This window comes from Hyperolius riggenbachi, chromosome 3 (genome assembly GCF_040937935.1).
Source record: "Hyperolius riggenbachi isolate aHypRig1 chromosome 3, aHypRig1.pri, whole genome shotgun sequence".
In the NCBI taxonomy this organism is placed as follows: Eukaryota; Metazoa; Chordata; class Amphibia; order Anura; family Hyperoliidae; genus Hyperolius; species Hyperolius riggenbachi.
In genome coordinates, this window is record NC_090648.1 from 134,403,982 (window position 1) to 134,431,286 (window position 27,305).

General features: G+C 46.5%; 1 protein-coding gene across 4 annotated transcripts in view; it reads left to right on the forward strand.

The window, feature by feature from the left end:
- Positions 1 to 27,305, forward strand: part of KCNU1 (potassium calcium-activated channel subfamily U member 1) — a 330,251-nt gene that overhangs the window by 229,601 nt on the left and 73,345 nt on the right. For all 4 annotated transcript variants that reach the window (XM_068274953.1, XM_068274954.1, XM_068274951.1 and 1 more), the window contains one exon: positions 18,943 to 19,167. In XM_068274953.1, coding sequence (XP_068131054.1) covers positions 18,943 to 19,167 — 225 coding nt within the window. The remainder of the gene's footprint in view (positions 1 to 18,942; positions 19,168 to 27,305) is intronic.

Here is a 27,305-nt window from a genome sequence, read left to right on the forward strand (position 1 = left end):
CAGAATCGCTGGCAAACCGCTGCAGGTAACGCGTTTGAGATTAGTGATAATCGCAAAATGCCTGCGATCATGGCAGTGAGAACACTGCCATAGACTTGAATAGGACTCGTGTTTTTTAAAAACGCTAGTGCTTTGTGGGAATCATGCAATTCCCACATAGGTGTGAATGGGGCATAAGGAGATTTTAATTGCACAAATGTTGGGAACTACTACAGGGTTTCTCTGCATGCACTTTCTACAATGAGACTGTGCTTTGTATCTCAGCATCAATGCTCTTAACCTGGAACTGAACTCTTGCACAGCACACAATGAAAATTTTTCATTCCACATATAGTTCTGGAAGAAATCTACTGCTCTGTGATCTGTGTTTGTTTAGCCAGATCAAAGTGTCTAATTAGTTCTTATCAGCAGCTGTGAATAGACTCCAGGAGCATTGCTGAGGCAGCTCTCCCCATACAGTAAACCCTGAGGCTTAACCCCTTCAGTGCTTGCTGCAATGAAAACCCATATTCTAATCTTTAGGTTTTATTTAGGATTTCCATAAATTGCAAGGAAGACATTTTCTCCATAAAGGTTATCATGCTGTGGCTAATCTTTTAGCGCAGAGACAAAATTCTGAGTTTAGTTCCACTTTGGGTCCAGAGCTTTTCCAGGCAAACAGCTATAAGTTCTTCCATAAGTTCTAGCCAGGATGATAACATTACACAATGTTGTACACATAAATAGCATGGCTATACAAACATTAAAGATCTCACTATGACCAAACCCATGTGTCTAGTATCCTTATACCAATGGAGAGCTTTTTTTGGTACCAGCTGCAGATATATTCAGCATCAATGCCAATGTTTTGCCATACCATGGGAAAGGAGGAGGGGAGGTGTCATCAATTCCCACCCACCTATGAAGTTTGCTCATCAATAAGCTTCATCAGGAAGTTTTGAATCAGGATGATACCATTTATTGGCTAACTTAAAAGTATAAGAGTAAGCAAGCTTTTGGCTGTATATCCTTCATCAGGCTTCAAGCCTGAGGAAGGCTGCACAGCCGAAAGCTTACTCTTATTCTTTTAAGTTAGCCAATAAATGGCATCATCCTGATTCAAAACTTCTTTCTTTTACTGATGGCTACCATGGTACAATACCCTACTGCTACTACAATAAGCTTCATCACACTCAAGTTTTATATAAAACTGACATTTTTTACAGAACTTTACAGAGTTGGCATTATTATGACACCAACTGCCTTGTACAGAAGTTTACAATGTTGGTGGTCTGTTCACAATATCACCATGATAAGTTTCACATATAGTAGTTATGCAGTCTCAAACATAAAAGGAACACATCCCTGACAATTGTCCACAAGGTGACGAAATCAGAGCAGGATCATCCACAAGGCAACCTAAGCAGGGGCTCTGGGCCCATTGTGTGTCAGGGGGTCCAATTGCCACCTTCTCTGACCCTTCTCCCATCTTTGATTTCCAAAAGGACCATAAGGAGGAGCCAAAGCTACTACCTTGCCTAGGGTCTTCAATTCTCTATTCTCTGTGTAGAATAGAGATTTGAAGAACAGTGTGGCATACCATGCCTTTTTAAAACATGTATCTGTGTTCTAACGATTCCTCCAGGTCAAACGTAGTGTGAAGAATAGAGATGGCCCGAACCTCCGATTTTAGGTTCGCGAACCTCCCGCGAAAGTTCGGTTCACGCGAACTTTCGCGAACCGCAATAGACTTCAATGGGGAGGCGAACTTGGATAACTAGAAAAATTTATGCTGGCCACAAAAGTGATGGAAAAGATGTTTCAAGGGGTCTAACACCTGGAGGGGGGCATGGCAGAGTGGGATAGATGCCAAAAGTCCCGGGGAAAAATCTGGATTTGACGCAAAGCAGCGTTTTAAGGGCTGAAATCACATTGAATGCTAAATTGCAGGCCTAAAGTGCTTTAAAACATCTTGCATGTGTATGTATCAATCAGGGAGTGTAATTAGAGTACTGCTTCACACTGACACACCAAAATCACTGTGTAATGCACCGCAAACAGCTGTTTGTGTAGTGACGGCCGTGCTGGACTGGTGTGCACCATGGCAAGAGTGCAGGCTGTGGCGGTTTTCAAGCCAATATGGTCGCCGGGCTGTGGTAGCTCAATGATAGAACAGTGACTGTCCAGCTGATGAAATTTGGTCTGTCCACAATGAAGCAACGACCTTATTATCTTGGGTGTGCCCCCCCCCCCAGACACTCATATAGCCGGCAGTCATTACTTCATTGTGATACGCAAGCCCCTTCACCGCGGCAAGGTAATGATCATGAAGGGGAGTTGGCACATGTAGAAGAGATCAGCAGCACCACGTAGATGTATTCAAGCTCTTTATTGCATAAAGATAACGCCCAGGGACAGCGACAGACGCTGTTTCGAAGACAAGCTCCTTCCTCAAGCTGTATAGGCTCACTCAAAAGAGATAACAAACACAAAGGCATTTATATACAGTTTCAACTGGGTCACATGGACCAATCAGATAACATCACAATACAAAAAAGCATGAATATCCAATCACAGGGCAAAGCATAATGAGAGGACCTGATGGGGAACAGATATGTAAATCAGCAGTTGTTATCACAGCATGATTTAAAAAGTGTCATATCCCTAATGGCCAATCAGCACTTACCAAGTCAGGAGGACCTGATGGGAAACCACAGCACTGTCATAACGCTCCTCCCAATCTCCCAGAAGGCAATGCGAGAAGCGTACTGCCGAAAATCGGAACAAATGACGTCATGACGTCAGCCGTTTCCATGCGTAAAAGCATCCTAGCAATGCGTAAAAACGTACGCGTAAGATCCTCACCAGCATCCAAGCGTAACGAAGCGTAAAAACGTACGCATAAAGTCAAATGCGGAACCATATAAAATAGTCACTATGCCAAACGCAAAAATACGCAAACTGAAGCGTAAAACGCATATATTGCAGAACATGCTGACAAAGTCAGCACCGTAAATCATCAGATGATGACCAAAAGCAAAAGATGCTAGTGCTGTGGTAAAGTAAGGTTGAGTGTGCCATAATAGATAACCACCCTTATAGATAAATCGTTGTATTAGATGTAAAAAATACAATAACAATAAAGAGACCCACACATCAAAAAGCAGCAACTCCCAGTATACTCAAAGTGTAACCCACAAGGGAAACACACATAGCTGGACTCGGCAGTCAGCACATGGGGAATTGGCACATGTACATGCCTTTTGTTTTGTTGTTGCAGCCACAGTGCAGCCAGAAAAATTAGGCAGGCATGTACATGCACCAGAAAAATTATTATAGCGTCCACTGCTAGCAGCGGCCTTACAAATTCAGGAATCCGCCTGGAGTCCTGGACCCTGTTGGTGGTGGCGGAGAAGGCAGTCAAGCGGCCTGCAGGCTGAGATGCTGTGTGGGGAGCGACTTAGTCTTGGTGCAGGCAGTCACACGGCATGCAGGCAGAGATGCTGTGTGTGGGGACTGACCGTGCTCTGCAGACCACATGGTCAGATGGTCCCTTGACCCAACGCTGTGTGCCAGAGATAACATCACTTGCTTTTCAACATCACGGTGCAGTTTGGGTATCGCCTTTTTTGAGAAATAATTGCATATCTTCCACAGAGGTGTGTGGATTTGCTTTTGTGTGCTGCTTTCCTTCAGGTTGTCATCCCATTGCAGTTTGTGCTTTGTAATCATGTGCCTTTCGTAAGGTAGTTGTCCCTACGCGGGTCTTGGTCTTTCCACGGCTCAATTTTCGATGGCAGAGAGTACAGATGGCATTGCTCTCATCTGAGGCAGACACACAAAAAAATGTCCACACCGCTGAGCCCTGGGGTGATGGCACTTTGGTGGTGGCGGCCAACTGAGTGTTAAGTGGGGTGCCAGTATCAGAGCAGGAGGAGGAAGATATGTCACGCTTCCGTGCGGAAGCTGAGAAAGATGAGGTGTTCTGTGTTAAATAGTCAACTATGTCCTGACAATATTGGGGGTTGATGGCACGTGCCTTCTTCTGAACACTGTACTTTGGTCACGGGCCGCACGAAATCACGACAGCGCGACCTCGAACAGACCTGCCAGGTGGCCTGCCTCTGCCTTTTGTTTTGTCCATATTGGGGGGGATGAAGTAAAAGGTATGCACTAACTTGACTAATACAAAGTGCAGTCAGTCAAACAGGCGCAGTTATCAGGTATGCATGGAGTGATATATCACACTGCATGCACTCAAGTAGGTAGGTGGGGGCACTGAAGTGAACAACAGGTAGTAGGTATATGCAGTGATGGGCATTACATGTGCACCTGTCACACACAGACAGGTACCGGATAGGCACAGTGACACTGTGTGCGCTCACATAGGTAGGTGGGTGCACTGAAGTGAACAACAGGTAGTAGGTATACGCAGTGATGGGTATTAGATGTGCACCCAGGGCCGGCCCTAGACTTTTTGCCGCCTGAGGCAAAAAAAAAATTTCCGCCCGGTGGGGGGCGCTCTGGGGGGCCGCCGAGCTGGAGGGGTAGCTGGCAGGACGGGGGTATTGGGCCTAGTGGCGGGGAGGGGGTCGTACCCCCCCTCCCTCGCCTGGGTCCCCCGAACTGCGCTCCCCTCCAGCCTTACATAGAAGAAGCAGCCGCTATTTGTAAGACGCACGGGCGGGGAGGACTCACCTCTTCCCAGCGTGCGCTCCACTGACATCACTTCCTGCAGCGTTGCAGGAAGTGACGTCAGTGAAACGCACGCTGGATCGAGGAAGAGGTGAGTCCTCCCCGCCCGTGCCTCTTACAAATAGCGGCTGCTTCTATGTAAGGCTGGAGGGGAGCGGAGGACGGGGGACCCAGGCGAGGGAGGGGGGGTCCGACCCCCCCTCCCCACCGCTAGGCCCAAAACCCCCGTCCTGCCAGCTACCCCTCCAGCTCGGCGGCCGGCTCCCCGCACGGACGGGCAGATGCCGCCCCTGGAAATTTGCCGCCTGAGGCAAAAGTTTCACCCCGCCTCATAAGCGGGCCGGCCCTGTGTGCACCTGTCACACACAGACAGGCACAGTGACACTGACTAACAGGGCTGTATATAATGCAAGTGGGCCACAAAAAAAAAAAATAGATCTCAAGAACAAAATTAGCTCTCAAAAGAGCTGTTGTGGGGTGCTTTTTTAGCAATAACAATCAGCCAGGTGCAAGCTAACAAGCCTACAAGAGCCTAACTAAGCTTTTCCTATGAGAGTCTGCAGCAGCTGTCCCTTCACTAATTACTGCAGGCACACGAGTGAGTCCACTACCTGACGCTGCCTGCCTTTTATAAGGGGGGGTGGGGCTCAAGGAGGGAGTGTAGCCTAATTGGCTACAATGTGCCTGCTGAATGTGATGTAGAGGGTCAAAGTTGACCCTCATGATGCACTATGGGGGCGAACCGAACTTCCGGAAAAGTTCCCAGTTCATTGCGATCGCGAACCATGGAAGTTCGCCGGCGAACCGTTCGGGCCATCTCTAGTGAAGATCAGCCAAGCCATGAGAAGGACACAGCTGTTACTCCTTCTCCATTGTAATTCTGTATCATATTTAAAGGTGTTCTTTGGTGGTGTTAAAAAAAACAAAAAACGACACTTACCTGGGGCTTCTATCGGCTCCCTGCAGCTGTCATGTCCCGCGCCGTCCTCTTACGATTCTCGGTTCCCCACTGCCAGTCCCGGTCTAATAATATTCATCTAACTAGACGAATAGTGCTCGCTCCCGCTCGCGTCATCGGGAGCTTACTGCGCAGGCACAGTACGAAGTTTTCTTGTACTGCACCTGCACAGTAAGCTCCTGATGATAGAAGCCCCAGGTAAGTGTCGTTTTTTGTTTTTTTAACACCGCCAAAGAACCCTTTTAAGCCACAGGGAAACACTGTCCATATTTCCCCCGTACACCACATGAGTGAGTCACACACACTCCTTGGCTGTCTGCAAAATACTTAGAATGACATATCTGCTGCTGGAATATAAACATTATGCTAAGCAAGTAGAACAAACAGCCTCAAAACCCAGTTAATTATCAATGAGGCTTAATTCTCATCAGTCATATTAATTGTGGAATTATACCTTTTCTCCCAGAGACTGTGCTAATAATCAATCCATTTGTCTCTTTTAAGATAAGCTTCATTTTACGGAGCAGTCTGTCTCATTCAGGAGACTTATGGTTGGACTTCGGGCCAATGAAATTAAAGGCTTGATAGGGATTCATTAGTCAACGATAATGAAACGGGTTCAATCGAAGAAGATCTTTTAATACTTGTTATTTGTATTCATGGTTAAATGATGTTGTAAATAAGATACCTCTGGTGCTGGCTGATGAGCTAAAATGCGAGATATTTAACTGCTTGGGGACACAACCCATCTTTTCTGCTCTGTTCACTACTCTATTCAGCTGCCCAAACATGTAAAATAATTGTTAGTGATTATTGTGGTGCAGTGGCTTACCTAGGGTATTTGACACCCGGTGCTGATTATTTATTTACAGACACCCCCCCCCCCCCAAATCAAACATTTATTCTTCTTGTGGGGAGGGGGTGTCAAGCTAGTGGTACCTCCCATGTGACATTCCCAGTACTCTAGTGGTAACATACCTGGGGTTCCCCCTCATCCCCATTAAGTTTGCCTGGTGGTCCTGGTGTACCCTGTGGGAATGGGAGCTGATATCATTCCTTCCAACCTCTCCTTGCCCCCCCCCCCCTTTCTATGTCCCCCTGCAATGTAGGATGCAACTGTGCGGCTGTGAGTAAATCTCACCTGATCCTTGGCAGCTGGCCGCTCGCTGCCTCCCCGAGCATGTTGCATAATCATACACAACATGCAGGAAACAGGATGTAGAGTGAGTGGCCAGCTGCCGAGGAGTATGGACGCATCAGGATCAGGTGAGATTCACTCACAGACCCGCCCTACTCTGCAGGGGGATACAGGATATGCTCCCAAACTCCACAACGCTAATTGGTTGTGCCAGCTAATTGGTTGGGCCTCAATCACTTCTTTCCAAGCGTCGTCCCTCAATGATGACACCTGGTGCATTTCCCCCCCCCCAGCTTAGTACGCCACTGATGTGGTGCAACCATGCAGGTCTTGGTGGGACAAAATGAAGTCAGGCTTTACAGTTAATACATCTGTACCACCAACATGTCATTTGAAGAGGAACTTTACAGAAAGATAGTTGTAGGGGAAACATTTAATCAAGACATTTCAAAGTGAGAAGTTATAAAATAGAAGATAGATTGATACCCAAAGTGTAATTTGATCAAGTTGTTTGATCCACCGTTACCCTGCAGATGAACATCTTTACAGCTAGCAACATTACAAAAAAATACTTCCAACCTTATCTATAAACACCCACTAACTTCCAACAATGTGATCAGCTAAAAGGTTTACAGTTTATGCACATAGGGAGATACTGCTTGCTTGGCAGTTGGCAACCGTCTTAAACTCCCACAATGCAACAAAGTTCACAGACATCACACTGTGGGAGGGCTTCATTACAATATCAGGCACACAGTCCCCCTGATGATCTATTCGAGAGAAGGTAAAGATTTCACATGAAAAGGGGGTATCGGCTACTGATTGGGAGGAAGTTCAATCCTGCATTAAAGATCCCCTTTAAAGTATACCTGAAATCAATTGCTCTAGCAAACAAAAGCTATGAATAAGCTTTCCTCAACAACACATACCATTTGTTTGCAAAGTTGCAGCCTGTTTCACTAGAGATTCATCTCTTTCACTGTTGAGCCTCTGTGAATTTTCAGTGAAGTTACCTCCAACCAAGCAAAATGCAGACATACCAGTATCTACTGTGCAGTTATGTTACAGATTGTTATTGCATTAAAAAAATCCATACCCGCTATATCACACATCAGACATCACAAAACATTGATATAGATCACTATGAAAAAATGATAAGTCTTTATGTCTGTATTGTTTAAAGAGGATCTTTAAGGCAGAATTGAACTTCATCCCAATCAGTAGTTAATACCCCCTTTGCCATGAGCAATCTTAAAGGGAACCAGAGAGGATAAAATATACATACCTGGGGCTTCCTCCAGCCCCATACGCACGGATCATTCCCACGCTGCCGTCCTCCACTGCCTGGATCCGCCGCCACCGGGTCCCGTCATTGCCGCGAGTCGGCCAGTTGGCCGGCGGACGCGGCCAATTCTCCGCATCACAGGGTGCTCTCTCCATACAGATACGCATGTGGCTGCCTACTGCGCAGCCGCATGCATACGTGTTTGAAGGGAGCCCCTGTGATGCGGACAATTGGCCGTGTCTGCCGGAAGTGACGGGCCCGGTACCGGTGGATGAGGTAACAGACTAAACACACAGAAGTCCAAACTAATATTAGTGAGGGTCCTTCACCAGAGGGAACAGCTAACGTAATATGTATATCTGGCTGCTTCATTTTCACAGCAGGAAGGAGTGAATCCTCCCTTGTACAAACAAGTGATTAGAAACAGTTTTTCTCAGTCAGTTAACTGTTTCGATTGACGCATACATCACAGCAACCTTAAAGGGACTCCGAGCACCTACATGAGTATGCCTTATGCCTTTAAAGAAACTCCGACCAGTACTGCAAAGTACTTAAAGATGCATACCTTTCTGTAGCTTGTGCTCTCCTCTTTCATTTGATGCCTGAATCACTGTTCTGCACCAAACAGTTTTCGTTCAATTTAAAAATCGCGGCTGCCATCTTGGCTATGTTATAACTTCCAGGTCACCCCTGTCTTCTCTGTTAGAGAAGTGCATCACTGAAGCAAGAAGAGGAAGTGACACGCATAGCCATTGCAAGAGGCTCCTCAAAATGAACACGGTGAATACAGCGCTGGAGACTTCGGCGCAGTCGGTGCCACCATAGGCCGTAATAGGAATTACAGATATAGCAGCGCACAGTGAGTAACTTCGGCGCCGTCGGAAGACAGAGCTGAAGTTACTTTTATAACACAATAATTCAGCTCCCAGCTATTGCTGGAAGCCGAATTATTTCATTCCCCACTATCCATGGCGGCCCGGAGGGGGAGTAGTATGTAATACGGCCAGGACCTTGTGCAGCAGCAGGATCAGCCATATGCCAGCTGTATCCTGCGCCCAAGTCTCCTGCACCGATATCTCGCGTACGCCCTCCAGAGGGGTCATAGCACGACTTTGCTGGAAGTCGTTTGGCTTAAAGGCATCCCCATTAGAGGTGCTCGGAGTCCCTTTAAAATGCCATGTATTCATATTGCACAAAGTTGGCCTCACCAGCAAAATAACAGCTTCTCCCAGAAATCATGTACAGGAAAGAAGTAGCAGAAGAAACACACCATGTTAAGCAAGTCTGTTACTTTAAGGTGCACACGTTACATTTATTTGAGGTGATGTTTGCTTTAAAGAAAACCTGAACTGAAAATTAAAAGTCAAAATAAGCATACACAAGTCATACTTACCTTCCATGTAGTCTACTCCTCGGTGTCGTTCTCCTGTCCTGCGTCCTGTTTGTTCATTGTGATCAAGGGAATTTTCCGTCCTCCATTTTGAAAATGGCCATTACCCATAACAGCTTTCTGCTCAGCACACAGTTAAACTGTAACATCGCCCACTTGAGCCATAGGAAAACATGGACATTACCTGGTACATCAGTTTTCCTCTCAGCTATAACTAACAGCAACTGATATTTTACTGACAGCAACTGATCTATTTCAGATCTGACAAAATATTGTCAGAACTGGAAGGGATTAATGTCAGAAGAAAATGGTGAGCTTCTGAGAGGAACTGATGGCAAGGTAACTATGCAATGTTCATTTGAAGTTACATCATGTGTTTATTTTAAATATTTTTACTCAGTACAGGTTCTCTTTAAGTATACATTACAGCAATACTTTCATGGGTTAAAAGATTATGGTTATTCTGATCTCACTAGGCACTTGAATTCAGACAATAGAGGATACCGAGCACTTAACAAATCTGTCCCATTATCTAATTTGATTGTGTCTGCTGGTGCTGGAATAGAAATCAACAAAGCTCCATTAGAACACACTTTATGAACATATGGTGAGTAACATAAGAGTCCTGGCTGAGGAATGTTGTTAGAGAGGTACACTTAATGGATCAGAGGAGGGAGGTGTTTATGCCCCATAAAATCTAACAGTAAAACAGTATGAGCAGCATAGAAGGACCTATGAAACAAGACCTTCAGGGCAACTAAATCAATTAGACATAATGCACAGAGAACATGCACTGTGAAATACACCAACAGAGCTGTTATTGTCTGTCTCTAGCACATTATTACAGGCAGTAAACAATATAGTGCTGATTTATATAGCCCTAGACAGTGCTACAATTGTGGGATTTGTAGCCATGGGGTGAAGGGTTACATGACTCACCAGTCCCTTTGTTCCTCATTAGACTATCATGGATCATCTGGGCAACTCTTGGCAGCTGACCCTAAAAGAAAATCTGGTGCTGTCCTGATGCTCCAGAAGGCTTCATTTGTCTCATTGATGGAGAATATGAGGATGCTGCTGACTGTCACATCATAAAATCAGAGCAAAGGGACAGAGATAAGGCAGTGGCTGTTAGAGGATAATTACCTAACAGTTTAACACAAGTGGAGAAACCGGTGACAGTGACACAAAGTCTTCAGATTTTGGTTAAAAAAAAGTACACCTTAGTTATGGCATAAAACTACATGTTAAATGATGAATAGTTTGGATTCTGTACATTATAAGGTTGGACACTGGACAGAGCTTATATACTTCTCTTTTGACTTCTTATTATGGAGATGTAAGATTGCTTATGCAATTCAGATGTAAGTTTTTAGGTGAGAACACTGCTGTTCAATAAGTGGCACTATGTGTTCGCTCTGCAGGAATACCAAGAAACCAGTAATACCAAAGACAGAGTAGAAGAATCATATTTGAATTAGGTCTCAGTCAAGGTCATATGAAAGCACCAGCTAAACTGTGACTGTGTGTTAGTTACATTTCAGACTAATTTCCTAAGCCAAACTATTGTACCTTGTGATCCCTTGCCTGAGGCCTGGGACCCATTGGTGGTGCTTTTGCAGGTTTTGCCAAACGCTGGCCATCGGCAAAGTGCTGCAACCGTGGAACCCTATGGGGGTAGTTACACTTGCAGCGTTTTGGGGGTGATATCCAAGCAATCAGTCACATCATTGGCTGCAGAGCTAAATCGTGATCGCTCTGAGAATCACGTTTGAAATTGTAGCAATTCCGGGATGCAAAAATGTGCTTGCTAATCTGAAAATAAACAGGAACTAATTCCTTTCACTCCATATTAGGCTTCCTATGATTCCATGCAATACTATTGACCCAGGAACCTCATCACTATCAACCAATCAGGCAACAGACATCCCGAGTATAAAAACTTGATCTGTGTTCCTGTCTGCGTACATATTTTCACAATGGTGCTCCCTCCACGAAAATACATTCATGGAATCCATAAACCTAATATATATATATATCACTTAATAGTAAATAGGTCATGAATGCCCACTTTTACCTGTTTACCTAGATGAGGTGGCTATTTATACTCCCCCATGCCAACAACTGACACCTAACAGAAAAAGCACCCATGTACTCTGTTAAGTTCCAGTTTTTCTTAGTACCAGCTGTAAGTCATCTCACAAGAGTAGTTAGAGTGTTATAGCTCCATAGGCAAACGCAGGGGGGGATTACAGGTGCCCAGAATCCCCCCTCAGACCAATCCCGGTGCAGTGTCTGAGGACAGGCACAAGTTGAGACACCAGAATATCTGCAGGCATCCTGCAGCTCACAACACTGCCCCCTTTCTTTCCCTGCTACAGATGACTTTGGATGGAGCTAGGGTCGCCACCTCATCGATTTAAATACAGACACATCTAAGTTATACAGGTTCTGGGGCTACTCACACATTATCAGTGCTTAAACTGCATCTACTAGCCACAAGGCATATATAATTCATATGTGCCAGTATTTAAAGGGATGAGATGGCAACCGTTCGGAGCAGCAGCATGTGTACATAGCATGCGGCAGCTCTGGGGAACTCAACAGAGTCAGGTATGAGCTTCACTTTCCCCTTCATCACCAATGTCGTCTGTCCTCATTATTATCTGTCTCCAAACTGCTCCTGATCGATCCCATTGTCGATCGGGAGCAGATCGGATATTTAGGAAATAATTGTCAGGTCCTGTCAGTTGCAGGGGAGGACTGGGACCTTTTGGCCTGGGGGGACAACACAAACTAGAGGCCCGTTTCACGGCATCCCCAGCCCAAAGCCATATCTTTCTTGTGTGCAAATCTTCAAATTGTGATGACTAACAGCCCCAGCCACACACACACACACACACACACTATGTACCTGATGCCTAACCCCATTTCTCCGCACAATCTACCTGTCTGTGTCTGATGCCTAACCTTAAAGGAGTTATCAGGCTTTTTTTTTTTTTAATGAAAATAAGTGCTACTTACCCAGGGCTCGTCCAGCCCCAAGCTCCCAGCATGTCCCTTGCCGCAGCTCTGCAGTCAGCTGTTCACTGCCGCTGCCTCCCAGCCCCCGGCGATGACGTCAGGCCAACTGCGCCTGTGCAAGCGGCGCTGTCAATCACCGCCACATGGACCAGAGCGTACTCTGCAGACGCAGAACTACTGCGCCTGCGCAGTACACTCCGGTCCAAGTGGCGGTGATTGACAGTGCTGCTCGCACAGGCGCAGTACAGGCCGACATCCAGGTCGGACTGGTGCTATCGCCAAGGACTGGGAGGCAGCGGCAGCGAATGGCTGACTGCAGAGCTGCGGCGAGGGACATGTGGGAGCGTGGGGCTGGAGGAAGCCCCGGGTAAGTAGCATTTATTTCATTAAAAATGCCTGATAACTCCTTTAAACAACCCCCCCCCCCCCCACACACACACACACACAAACCTACCTACCTGGTGATGCCTAACCCCACTCCTGCCCACCCACCATACAAACTACTTGTCTGACACCTACTCCCCCCCCCTCCAACTACCTGTTTGACAGTGCCTAACTGCCTGCCTCCCCCCCTCCCCTGCCACCAATCACACCACAAGAAGAAAAAACATTTCCCCTCAGGCCAGGGTCAGAATGGGGATGATTATCACACAAAAAAAAAACTCAGAGGGCACTGGCCTGGGCAGAGAATTGAATTTGACAGCAGTAGCAGGCAGGCAGCAAAGTGTGAGTAACTCAGTGACAAGAAGGGAGAAGAAGTACAGAAACAAAATTTATAAAAAACACCTTCTCCTCTGGCAACCTGGACCCGACCTCCTCTATCCTCCTGTCTCCTCAGTCCTACACCTCCTCCTCCTCCACAGCAGCAAGCAGCTATAGGTGGCATCTCCAACTCCCAGCCCCAAGAGTGTCCGACTCCTCCAGCCAGGACAGCCAGCCAGCCACTCGTAGCCGCAGCTCCAGGCCCCCAGCCCCCCCAGCACAGAAAGCTGAAGAGTGAGACAGCTCACTCCGACGACACCTCAGGCACAGCAGCACAGGGGAGGACTGTGTCCGACTCCTCCAGCCAGCCAGCCACTCGTAGCCACAGCTCCAGGCCCCCAGCCCCCCCAGCACAGAAAGCTGAAGAGTGAGACAGCTCACTCCGACGACACCTCAGGCACAGCAGCACAGGGGAGGACTGTGTCCGACTCCTCCAGCCAGCCACTCGTAGCCACAGCTCCAGGCCCCCAGCCCCCCCAGCACAGAAAGCTGAAGAGTGAGACAGCTCACTCCGACGACACCTCAGGCACAGCAGCACAGGGGAGGACTGTGTCCGACTCCTCCAGCCAGCCACTCGTAGCCACAGCTCCAGGCCCCCAGCCCCCCCAGCACAGAAAGCTGAAGAGTGAGACAGCTCACTCCGATGACACCGCAGGCACAGCAGCACGTTGCGGGCGGCAATGGCTCCAGGGGGGGTGCGGAGTCAAGCAGTTTCAACCCACCTGGCCGGAGAGGACCTAAGCTATTTGTGTCCTTGTGCCGCTCACATCCACCGCAGGCGCAGCCACGCACAAGGGCACACCACGGCCGGCCGCCTCAGCCCCTTCTTTGATTGGATACTTCAACTTGCCGGGAAATATCGCGCGAGGTTGCGATCCCCACTGCGAACCTGTCACCTGTGGTATGTCTGCGGCCGCTGCGTATAGCAGCGGCCAGCCCTAATTACTTAAGATTCGGGCAGCCCGGGGGGCAATTGCCCCCCGTCCCCCTGGGCCAGTCCTCCCCTGGTCAGTTGTATGGGAAATTGCATTATGTGTACCCAGCATGATCTCCTACCATATTATTATACTGTATGGTGCGTGGTTGAGGGAGATCTTTCAGGAATCCCCCACTTGAAAATCCTGGGTTTGCCCCTGAGCTCTCAGATACACATAGTCTGTGGGTATGAGACAGCTTATAATCAGAGATTATTCCTTCAACTCAGAGCTGTGATTATAAGAATGATCTCATCTGCTCCCTCCAGCTGGTATACTTGATTTGTCACTGTCAAGGTCACAAATTAAATCCATGCTTTCTTTTTACTCAGAACTGCCTTTTTAGTTACAGTACTACTTTTTATCACTTCTTCCTGATATATCTGTAACTATCAGACAAGATGGCTAACTTACCAAATTAACTGTACAATACTAGTTAGTAGGTAATGGTTGTTTGTCCTAAACTCATTTTTTTATATAAACAAGACAGGTTTATTTAACTTTTGAAACCAAAAAAATCATATAGACTTTGATATTTACAGTCAGGCACCTGAGGAGATCAACTAGATATAGAAATATAAACAGCTGCTAACATCAGTGTACATCTTTGACCAGGTCTCAAGATATCTCATCCTCTGGAAAGCTTACATTTATCCTACACAATTTAATAAAATTTGCAACCTCGGGGGAGGGACTTTGGAAGCCTGGTAACAGTTGTGAGGATCCGACTCCATGCTTCCCAGACTCATTTGCTCTTTTGGAGGACTCTGGGAGGACTATGGTGTTATTAGTGCACAACTGTCCCTAAGTTGTCCCCAAATCGGTGTTCAACTCTGGGGGCCACTGTCAGAATTATTAGGATCAGGAAGGGATTTGATTTGCCCATTCCCAAGTTGCATAAAATTTGTATTAAATTTGCATGTAAGCCAAAATTATTAGCATCGTAGCATCCGATTATAACTGGAATGACCTGGTCTCAATCAGATGTACAGAGGCGCCAAAAGGATAAAATATGCTAAAATGTTTAAAATATTCGGGTGGCGGCGGTGGACCAGCCACTCAGAAATAGACTCGATGCTGTCGCTTAAGATAAAGACAATTTATTCACATACTCCATGAACAGAACCGCAACGCGTTTCACGGGTATATTCCCGCTTCCTCAGGCAATAAACAGATAGGAGTACACAGTACAGTCTCAAGGTCACGAATAGCGCTATTCGTGACCTTGAGACTGTACTGTGTACTCCTATCTGTTTATTGCCTGAGGAAGCGGGAATATTCCCGTGAAACGCGTTGCGGTTCTGTTCATGGAGTATGTGAATAAATTGTCTTTATCTTAAGCGACAGCATCGAGTCTATTTCTGAGTGGCCGGTCCACCGCCGCCACCCGAATATTTTAAACATTTTAGCATATTTTATCCTTTTGGCGCCTCTGTACATCTACTTGTCAAGATATCCACCCTTGGTGGTTGGAAGGGTGACAAACCCTCCTTTCCTTCTTCAGAGAGCGACATCTTAATCCTGAGTGGGGACAGGTCTAATCTCCCCACCTGCCTATATAGTGGTTGCCTAAACGGTAACCCATGTTTGTAAGTATAATACTTACTCCACACTAATTCTCCCTGATCCAATACATACTACACTATATTGGGCTCTCGGTTTCTCTGTTTTGTTTTCTCAATCAGATGAATATACTGCCTCTGTGCGACTGATCTGTATAGAAAAGGCAAGTAAATGTGTGCCCACTGGGCCTGTCACCATGCAGGAGGTGGGGTCCAGCTAAATAAAGCGGACCTGAACTCACTGAATTACAGTGGTGATAAGTCACAGATATACCATATGCGACATAATGTGTCAAGTGTCATGGAGTGGAAGTGGCTGCAGGAGACACAGTAAAAGTGGGTGTGAAAGGCCTGAATACAGGGAAGGAAGGCAGGGAGGGTGAAATGGTGCATATGAATAGTTGAGCCGGTAGTGGCATCTACATCCTGCTGCTGGACTTTTACTTCTGTCCTTCTTTACTGTCTGCTTCAGTGGACATTATGGCATCATCATGTTCCCTGATCTTTTAGTAAAGTAATCTGGATGAATGTGACCCCATACAGCTATTACTCATTCAAACTCTTTTGGTGAACAGTTTATTCCTGTGGCATCAGCTAGTGTTGGGCGAACAGTGTTCGCCACTGTTCGGGTTCTGCAGAACATCACCCTGTTCGGGTGATGTTCGAGTTCGGCCGAACACCTGGTGGTGTTCGGCCAAACTGTTCGGGGTTCGCCGAACTGCTGAATGCATGGCCGAACAGGGCCCCTGTTCGGCCGAACAGGGCCCTGTTCGGCCGAATACTGCCCCCCATGGGGTCGCAGGCATAAGGGGGGAGCATGCCCCGATCGCGGGGGGGGGGGGTCGGAAATTCCCCCCACCCCCTCCGCTAGCGCTCCCCCCTCTGCCCGCTTCCCCATACAAAAAGTTTAAAGCAAGTTCAATAGTACCTGGTGGCACTGGCTGGCAGTGGAGTGAGGAGGAGGAGGAGTCCGAGTAGCAGAGTGACGTTGAGGCCGGGCAGCGGGCGGTTCAGCGCTAGTACCCTTGTGGTACTTCCGCCCTTTCTCTGACCTCACGTCCTCGTATGCGTCATCACGCAGAGGACGTGAGGTCAGAGAAAGGGCGGAAGTACCACAAGGGTACTAGCGCTGAACCGCCCGCTGCCCGGCCTCAACGTCACTCTGCTACTCGGACTCCTCCTCCTCCTCACTCCACTGCCAGCCAGTGCCACCAGCCCAGGTACTATTGAACTTGCTTTAAACTTTTTTTATGGGGAAGCGGGCGGAGGGGGGAGCGCTAGCGGAGGGGGTGGGGGGAATTTCCGACCCCCCCCGCGACCGGGGCATGCTCCCCCCTTATGCCTGCGACCCCATAGGGCCCCCAAAATGGGCATGTTCGGGGGTCCCATTGACTCCCATTGAGTTCGGCGTTCGGGCCGAACATGCCGAACATCTGGCCCATGTTCGGCCTGTTCGGCCCGAACCCGAACATCCAGGTGTTCGCCCAACACTAGCATCAGCTAGGGACATCAAGATTAAGTGGATAGCTGTGTGAACTTTGATTATGATTTGTGTTCCTCCCCCTGCACTCGGTTGCACCCACAAATTGATACTTATCCTTGCTTTTATAAACACATGGGGTTGATTCACTATGCTGCTACCGGGGCAGTGAAAAATGGAGCCAGGCGTGGGCGCAATAAAAATGGCGCCTCATTGAAAACCATTATTAAACGATATTTATCGTTTTATAAAGTTAAAAAATGGCGCCGACTGTCAAAACGATATTTATCGTTTTAAAACCTGCTTTTGTTGTCCTGCCTGAACATACCTGCTTTGCTGCCATTTAGAAAATGTCTGCTCACCGAATTTAACGTTTAATAGCGCAGCCCCCTTAACCTCCTTAGCGGTAACCCCGTGTGTGACACGGGGTAAGCCGCCGGAGGGTGCCGCTCAGGCCCTGCTGGGCCGATTTGCTTAATTTTTTTTTTGCTGGACGCAGCTAGCACTTTGCTAGCTGCGCCAGCACCCCGATCGCCGCCGCCGCGCGCCCGATCGCCGCTATCCGGTGCGGCGCGCGGCCCCCCCCCAGACCCCGAGCGCTGCCTGGCCAATCAGTGCCAGGCAGCGCCGAGGGGTGGATCGGGTCTCCCAATGACGTCCCGACGTCGCTGACGTCATCCCGCCCCGTCGCCATGGCGACGGGGGAAGCCCTCCAGGAAATCCCGTTCTTTGAACGGGATTTCCTGATCGCCTATCGCCGGAGGCGATCGGCGGGGCTGGGGGGATGCCGCTGAGCAGCGGCTATCATGTAGCGAGCCCTCGGCTCGCTACATGATAAAAAAAAAAAAATTAAAAAAAACTGTTGCGCTTCCCCCTGGCGGTATTTTTCATACCGCCAAGGGGGTTAAAAGATAGAAACACCAAATTTGCAGGGAATGTTAAGAAGAACAGTGGGAACAAGAAGAAAAACATTTTTTTCGAAAAGACTTTATACTTTTTGAAAAAAATCAATTTTAAAATTCTCCTTCTGACCGTGGGAAAATTAAACGCCCGCCGACTTTAGCGGTTAATAGCAAAGCCCCCTTAAATGCCAGAAACACCAAATTTGCAGGGAATGTTAAGAAGAACAGTGGGAACAAGAGGAACATTTTTTTTCAAAAAGACCTTATACTTTTTGAGAAAATCTGTTTTAAAGTTCAAAGAAAAGAAACAATACATTTAAATGCTGCTGGTCAGCGTGTGGGAAGCTCTCAGAGCAAAAAAAATGCTCTCAGAGCAAAAAAAAAGGCAGCCTACTGGGCCAATGAAAGTTCAGGAATATTGTCCTTTGAAACCACTGGACCCGACGGGGCTCCGGGCGGGTTCAGCAGAGCATTCGTTAAGTTTAACAAACTAGCAGAGGAGAGTGTGATTTAGCAGCACACGCTATGACTGCATAGCGTGCACAGAGAATTATTACTAAGCACTACTGTCATTAAGCGCTTAGTGAATCAACGCCATGGTGCTCAGTTTAACCAGCATGCATATTAATTTTCAAACTGGTGCTGATCTCTTCCAGTGATTAGATTGTTCCTGCATTAATAACTCTCATTTGAGATCTATGGTAACCTTCACCCACTACTGGTATGTGAGCACTATCAAAGCTGACATTGCCTATAGAATATCCTCCTAATTTATCATTTTTCTCTTCCTCAGGGACATCAAACTGCAGCACAGATGGATTTTGAGGATCATATTTTGGTCAGCATATTTGGAGATGTCACCTCTGCTTCCATTGGCCTACGGGACTTTGTTATGCCCCTCCGTGCCAGTAACTTCAGCTATGAGGAACTCAAGCCAATTGTATTTCTTGGGTCCCTCAGCTACATTCAACGAGAATGGCAAAGTATTCAGAACTTCCCCAAGCTCTTTGTGTTTCCAGTAAGTGATAAGTTCATAATGGAATCTTAAAGCACAATAACTCTTGTTGTCTTGGCCAGATTTAAGCGTATTAATGCTAAGAGTAACAAAGTGCTGTCATGGGTGGATACAGTGGTACCATTACTATCTGCTATCAGGATTATTATAATGATAAAGAGTATAACCTTTTAATAAACAGGGAATTTACAAAATAAAGTCACATAAACCACAATAAAGTCACAAGAAACATAATTTTGTGGTATGAAACTCAAGAATACATTTTTGCTCTAAAACATTAAACACAGCAAAAACCAACAAAAACATAAAAAGACTGATATTATATAACTGAAAAGAGGGTGGATACACCCAGAGAATCCAAGGCCCAAAAAGACACAAAGGGAACAAACACTAGGAGCCAATAGTTCAAGTCAAATTCAAGTCTTTTCACACCAGCCATTCCGCACTCTTTTGTGGATTGTAGTAACCTGAGAAGAATTGGGAAACACTCACAAAACATGTTGCCTGGCCCTATTTTCTGTGCAATAAAATCCCTGAAGTCACTTTGAGCTCTTTTGTCTACTTTGTCTTCAGGTGAGGCATGCAAAACACTGCCTCTCCATTTTAATCAGTTTTTAGTTGTTTTATTATTGCAGTTTGCAGGACAAATTGTCAGATTGTCTTGTAATGAAGTAATGGTAATGCAAACTAAGTAGAGAAAAATTTCTGCTTCCCCCTGGATAGAGCACAAGTTATCCAGCATGGTTTATACAGCTTAGTACAAATTTTTTCAATCTAATAGTTTTAGTATAGCAACAGTAATCTTATCGTTTAACTTTAAGTGCAAAATTGTTTCAGTATTAACCATTCCATTAACTTAGAAATCATTTATATATTTTTATTGTTATTAGTTTTATGCTGTGTTTAATGCTTTAGACCATAGATTTGAGTTTTATACCACTTAACTTCTACCGCTGTAGATATTATTTCCTCTCGACTGAGTATAATATGCTACGAACAGCATGCTGACATACATGTGACATTATATAATTTCAAAATGGTAACATGCAGTTTAAAGAATCATGGCAACAGGCTACAAAGCAGCCAAGCTTGGATGGATTATTGTCATAGCCAATTGTTACTCAGTTGATAACATTCCTAATTAATGAGGCTGATTCTGTGGGCACTGTGCATGCACTCATTGCACCTTGCACTCCTAAATGAAGTTCTGCTGATTTCCATGTAATGTTTTAAAGAGGAGCAGTAATGACATACAGTCAGATGTAAAACATTATTCAGGATAGCCATATTAATGTAAATAACCGGGGTGAGGAAATATTTTTCAATGGGAAAAACTGATTACATAATTTCTAAAGTAAAGCATAAGCAGTTTTAATTATACTTACGGTAGTTATATTTTGTAACATGCCTCTTAAAAACCACAGCAATTTTCATATATCGCACTCCTCCCACTCATTCGTCCATAACTTTATTGCTACTTACCATACCAAAATATCAAAATGATCTATATATTGTTTTTTTCACCACAAATTAGGCTTTCTTTGGGTGGTACTTTCTGGTAAGAATTATCTTATTTTACATGCATTTTAAAGGAAATAAGAAGAAAAAAAATAAAATTGAAAAAATGCATTATTTGTCATTTTTCAGCCATTATAGTTTTAAAATAAAACGCATACACATTTTATTTGCCCATTTTCCCCGGTTATAACAACATTTAAATTATGTCTCTAGGAGAATGTATGATGACAGTATTTTACTTGGAAATAAAGGTGTATTTTTCTTTATACTATATCAATAATTACAAGCCCTTATTTGCAAAAATAACAGTAATATACCCTCATGACATAGATATAAAAAAGCTGAGTTTCTAAGGTAACAATTTATATATATATATATATATATATATATATATATATATATATTTATTTTTTTTTAAATGCTGTCATATTTTTTTGCAGTCAGTTGCGAAAGTTTGGGCAACCTTGTTAATTTTCATGATTTTCCTGTATAAATTGTTGGTTGTTACGATAAAAAATGTCAGTTAGATATATCATATAGGAGACACACACAGTGATATTTAAGAAATGAAATGATGTTTATTGCATTTACAGAAAGTGTGCAATAATTGTTTAAATAAAATTAGGCAGGTGCATAAATTTGGGCACCACAAAAAATAAATTATATCAATATTTAGTAGATCCTCCTTTTGCAGAAATTACAGCCTCTAAATGCTTACTGTAGGTTCCAATGAGAGTCTGGATTCTGGTTGAAGGTCTTTTAGACCATTCCTTTTTAGAAAACATCTCTAGTTCATTCAGGTTTGATGACTTCAAGCATGGACACCTCTCTTTAACTCACACCACAGATTTTCAATTATATTCAGGTCTGGGGACTGAGATGGCCATTCCAGAATGTTGTACTTGTTCCTCTGCAATAATGCCTTAGTGGATTTTGAGCAGTGTTTAGGGTCACTGTCTTGTTGAAAGATCCACCCCTGGGGCAGCTTCAGCTTTGTCACTGATTCCTGGACATTAGTCTCCAGAATCTGCTGATACTGAGAGGAATTGTAACGAGCAGTGCATGCAGATTTGCACTGAATGCAGAATGTCACTTAATGTAGAAATACTGAAGACCAAACCAGGGATAAGGTGAAATAAAGTAATGATTTATTTACAAGGGCAGGATATATACACACAAGTGATGCTGCAATTGGTGAATGAACATAAATACAAGTGAACTGTACAAGTAGCAAAATGATTGCAAACTGGCAATACGGTTGCAGGCAAATGTCTTACGATCAGACATACACAAACCAAATATAATATATACAGTGTGCACACAGTGAACCCCGGACCCTGTCTAACTAAGCTAACTAACTAATATATATACACAGGATAATATACAATCAAGCGCAGGACATATGCAGCAGGCAATAGGTTAGTCAACAAGCCGAGATCAGATACCAGGACATCAAGCAATACAATCAGTGAGCAGAAGAATAGTCAGACAAAGCCAATATCATACACCAGGGAGTCAAACAATCAGGTAACAGGCAGACAGGTTACAGGTAACAGGAAACAGGTATCAGGAAGCAGGTAACAGGAGCAATGACCAGAACACAGGCTCTAGGGCTATCCACATCAATGAACTAGCAACAGTGTTCTGTTGTAGCTGGACTTATATACCCTGCAGGATGGTCATGTGACCTCTTCCAAGGCTGCAGAGACACAGTTCTTGAATACAGAGACCTCTGCTGGTGGGCAGAGGGAACTTCAGGAGGAATGTAAAATGTTCTTGAAATGAGGGGACATCTGCTGGTGAACAGAGGAAGTCCATACAGTTCACAAACGTCACCAGCAGGAACAGATCGTGACAGTACCCCCCCTTGAGGAGCGGCCTCAGGACGCTCCACCAGACTACCAATTCACATCCACCTGGGTCCCAAGAAACATTGGGCGAAAAGGCAGACAGCAGACTGGAGACCGTCAGGCAACAAGGCAAGATGCATAGCAGTCTGAAGAACATCAGGAAGGACCAGGAATCAGATGTCATCAGGAACGGCAGCAAGCAGAACCAGGAACCAGATATCAGGAAAGGCAGCAGGCAGAACCAGGAAGCAGATGTCATCAAGCAGGGCAGCAGGCAGAACCAGGAACCAGATGTCATCAGGAAAGACAGCAGGCAGGACCAGGAACCAGATGTCATCAGGAAAGGCAGCAAGCAGAACCAGGAACTGGATGTCATCAGGAAAGGCAGCAAGCAGAACCAGGAACCAGATGTCATCAGAAACGGAAGCAGGCAGGACCAGGAACCAGATATCAGGAAAGGCAGCAGGCAGAACCAGGAAGCAGATGTCATCAAGCAGGGCAGTGGACTAGACACCAGCAGGAAGGACAGCATGTAAACAAGTCTCCAGCCAAACAGTTCAATAGTATACCTCCACCAGGACAATCGATTTGGCTTGAGCAGAGGTCTGCAAAACTGGGCTTTGTTGTCAGAAGTCTGTAGGAGCTGAGGAACAACAAAAGTCTGAGGGTGGGCATCAACAAAAGTCTTTAGAGGGTGGGCATCAGACAAGGTAGCAACCGGCTGGCTAGCTTCAGGCAGGGTGGCAACAGGCTGGCTAGCTTCAGGCAGGGTGGCAACAGGCTGGCTAGCTTCAGGCAGGGTGGCAACAGGCTGGCTAGCTTCAGGCAGGGTGGCAACAGGCTGGCTGGCTTCAGGCAGGGTGGCAACAGGCTGGCTGGCTTCAGGCAGGGTGGCAACAGGCTGGCTGGCTTCAGGCAGGGTGGCAACAGGCTGGCTGGCTTCAGGCAGGGTGGCAACAGGCTGGCTGGCTTCAGGCAGGGTGGCAACAGGCTGGCTGGCTTCAGGCAGGGTGGCAACAGGCTGGCTGGCTTCAGGGGTCTGGACCATTAGCTGAGCGCTTGGCTGGGCCGTTGGCTGAGCACCTTGCTGGGCCGTTGGCTGAGCACCTGGCTGGACCGTTGGTAGACACCCCAATACAGTCTGTGCAAGCTGAAACATATCCTGTGCGGGCTGGAGCAAAACCTGTGCGGGCTGGAGCAAAGTCTGTGCGGGCTGAAGCAAAGTCTGTGCGGGCTGAAGCAAAGTCTGTGCGGGCTGACGCAAAGCTTCCGCTGTACCTGTTGGCAGAGATGCAGCTGGACAGGATGGCAGAGATGCAGCTGGACAGGAGGGCAGAGATGCAGCTGGACAGGAGGGCAGAGATGCAGCTGGACAGGAGGGCAGAGATGCAGCTGGACAGGAGGGCAGAGATGCAGCTGGACGGGCTGGCAAACTTACTGCTGGACTGGTTGGCAAAGATGCAGCTGCACAAGATGGTAAAGATGTAGCTGGGCAGGATAGCAAACTTTCTGCTGGACCTGGTGACAGAGATGCAGCTGGACTGGTTGGCAAAGATGCACCTGGACAGGCTGGTAAACTGGTTGGCAGTGGCTGGAGCGAAGTGCTGTCCCTTGCAGACTTGGCAGGAGCTGTAGGCTGTGTAGACATGTCAGAAATTGTAGTTTGCAAAGATCTGGCAGGAAGAGATGAAGTTAACCACTGCTGTACCGAAAGTAAGAAGACTGTGAGCTGAATACAGGTTTCTGCAAGCTGGATGCAAAGTTCTGCTGGCAGGATGCAAGAGTCTGCAGGCAGCTGGAGACAAGGTTCTGCAGATGGCTGTATGCAAAGTTCATCAGGCGGCTGGGTGCAACAGTCTGCAGGAGGCTGGATGAGAGGTTCTGCAGGAGGCTGGATGAGAGGTTCTGCAGGCGGCTGGATGAGAGGTTCTGCAGGCGGCTGGAAGCAGGAGTCTGCAGGCGGCTGGAAGCAAGAGTCTGCAGGCGGCTGGAAGCAAGAGTCTGCAGGCGGCTGGAAGCAAGAGTCTGCAGGCGGCTGGAAGCAAGAGTCTGCAGGCGGCTGGAAGCAAGAGTCTGCAGGCGGCTGGAAGCAAGAGTCTGCAGGCGGCTGGAAGCAAGAGTCTGCAGGCGGCTGGAAGCAAGAGTCTGCAGGCGGCTGGAAGCAAGAGTCTGCAGGCGGCTGGAAGCAAGAGTCTGCAGGCGGCTGGAAGCAAGAGTCTGCAGGAAGCTGGAGACAAGGTTCTGCAGATGGCTGTATGCAAAGTTCATCAGGAGGCTGGGTGCAACAGTCTGCAGGAGGCTGGATGCGAGGTTCTGCAGGAGGCTGGATGCGAGATTCTGCAGGAGGCTGGATGCGAGATTCTGCAGGAGGCTGGATGCGAGATTCTGCAGGAGGCTGGATGAAAGGTTCTGCAGGAGGCTGGATGAAAGGTTCTGCAGGAGGCTGGATGAAAGGTTCTGCAGGTGGCTGGGTGCAAGAGTCTGCAGGCAGCTGGGTGCAAGAGTCTGCAGGCGGCTGGGTGCAAGAGTCTGCAGGCGGCTGGGTGCAAGAGTCTGCAGGCGGCTGGGTGCAAGAGTCTGCAGGCGGCTGGGTGCAAGAGTCTGCAGGCGGCTGGGTGCAAGAGTCTGCAGGCGGCTGGGTGCAAGAGTCTGCAGGCGGCTGGGTGAGAGGTTGTGCAGCAGGCTGGATGAGAGGTTGTGCAGCAGGCTGGATGAGAGGTTGTGCAGCAGGCTGGATGAGAGGTTCTGCAGCAGGCTGGATGAGAGGTTCTGCAGCAGGCTGGATGAGAGGTTCTGCAGCAGGCTGGATGAGAGGTTCTGCAGCAGGCTGGAGGCAAGAGTCTGCAGGCTTTTGTGTCAAAGTTTGTAAGGTGATTCCACCTGGATCTGGTGCAACAGGTAGTAAATGGTGAATAGATGAGGTTGGAAAGTATTTCCGTTTATTCTTTGCTTTCTTGACGGTTTTCAAAGCGAGAACAGGCTCTTGGTATGTAACTGGATACTGCTTTAACCAAGGTGTAGATCTTTTTGCAGTCTGAAGGGGAACTGATTTGTGATTAGAAGCAGGTTTAACCTTAGCCACTGAGCACTGTGTGAGCTGGTCATTAGAAAGATTAGCAGAAGGAAAGTAAGTGGACAGAACTCTCTCCCATGCATCAATTAAAGGAGAAACAGACCTTTGCATGCACACACCCAAATCAACCAAAGTTTTTGCAGATTTTATACATGCGGAAACAAATTGTTCATCTTTCTGAGCATAATAGCTAATAAAAGACCTCCAATCATCATTCAAATCATTAAACAGACACTCAATCTCCCATTTTCCAAACGGAGGGTCCCAGTCACTTTTAATGGGAGCAGATAGATTACTCTGAACATAGCTTAAAGGGTTAATTGGCTCAATCTGTTGATTAGGCTGGTAATAGGTTGTTATAGCTGGATTTTTAGCTACCAAAAGACTTTGCAGAATCTGCAGCAGGGCTTGTACATCAGACACTGAAAAAATATTTTGCTGCACAAAATAATTAATTTGTGAAATTAATTGCTGCAATTCATCATAAGAGTAATCTAAAAACTCTTTATAGCAGTGTTTTCTATCCTCCTCTGCAAATATGGCAAAGTAATCTATATCCTGCGGAGTCCAGTTTAACCCCATGGCTGGAACAAATGAACCTTCAGTATTTCCTAGTGACTGTTTTGGCTAGTTCATTCTGTAACGAGCAGTGCATGCAGATTTGCACTGAATGCAGAATGTCACTTAATGTAGAAATACTGAAGACCAAACCAGGGATAAGGTGAAATAAAGTAATGATTTATTTACAAGGGCAGGATATATACACACAAGTGATGCTGCAATTGGTGAATGAACATAAATACAAGTGAACTGTACAAGTAGCAAAATGATTGCAAACTGGCAATACGGTTGCAGGCAAATGTCTTACGATCAGACATACACAAACCAAATATAATATATACAGTGTGCACACAGTGAACCCCGGACCCTGTCTAACTAAGCTAACTAACTAATATATATACACAGGATAATATACAATCAAGCGCAGGACATATGCAGCAGGCAATAGGTTAGTCAACAAGCCGAGATCAGATACCAGGACATCAAGCAATACAATCAGTGAGCAGAAGAATAGTCAGACAAAGCCAATATCATACACCAGGGAGTCAAACAATCAGGTAACAGGCAGACAGGTTACAGGTAACAGGAAACAGGTATCAGGAAGCAGGTAACAGGAGCAATGACCAGAACACAGGCTCTAGGGCTATCCACATCAATGAACTAGCAACAGTGTTCTGTTGTAGCTGGACTTATATACCCTGCAGGATGGTCATGTGACCTCTTCCAAGGCTGCAGAGACACAGTTCTTGAATACAGAGACCTCTGCTGGTGGGCAGAGGGAACTTCAGGAGGAATGTAAAATGTTCTTGAAATGAGGGGACATCTGCTGGTGAACAGAGGAAGTCCATACAGTTCACAAACGTCACCAGCAGGAACAGATCGTGACAGGAATCCATGCGTCCCTCACCTTTGACAAGATTCCTGTAACGATTGGGGAATTATTTCCGTGGTCAGCGCACAGGACGTGCGCTGACACTACGAAAATCCTCCACAAGCGTGTAAATAGAGAGAACCCAGCTATGGTGCTATGCACCTGTAGAGGGAGATTCCCACCGGCAGATGGAGCTGTGGAGTGCAGACGAACACAACCTCTGCACTGCCACAGACACCAGATGGGAATTGTACGAGTTGAAGCAATG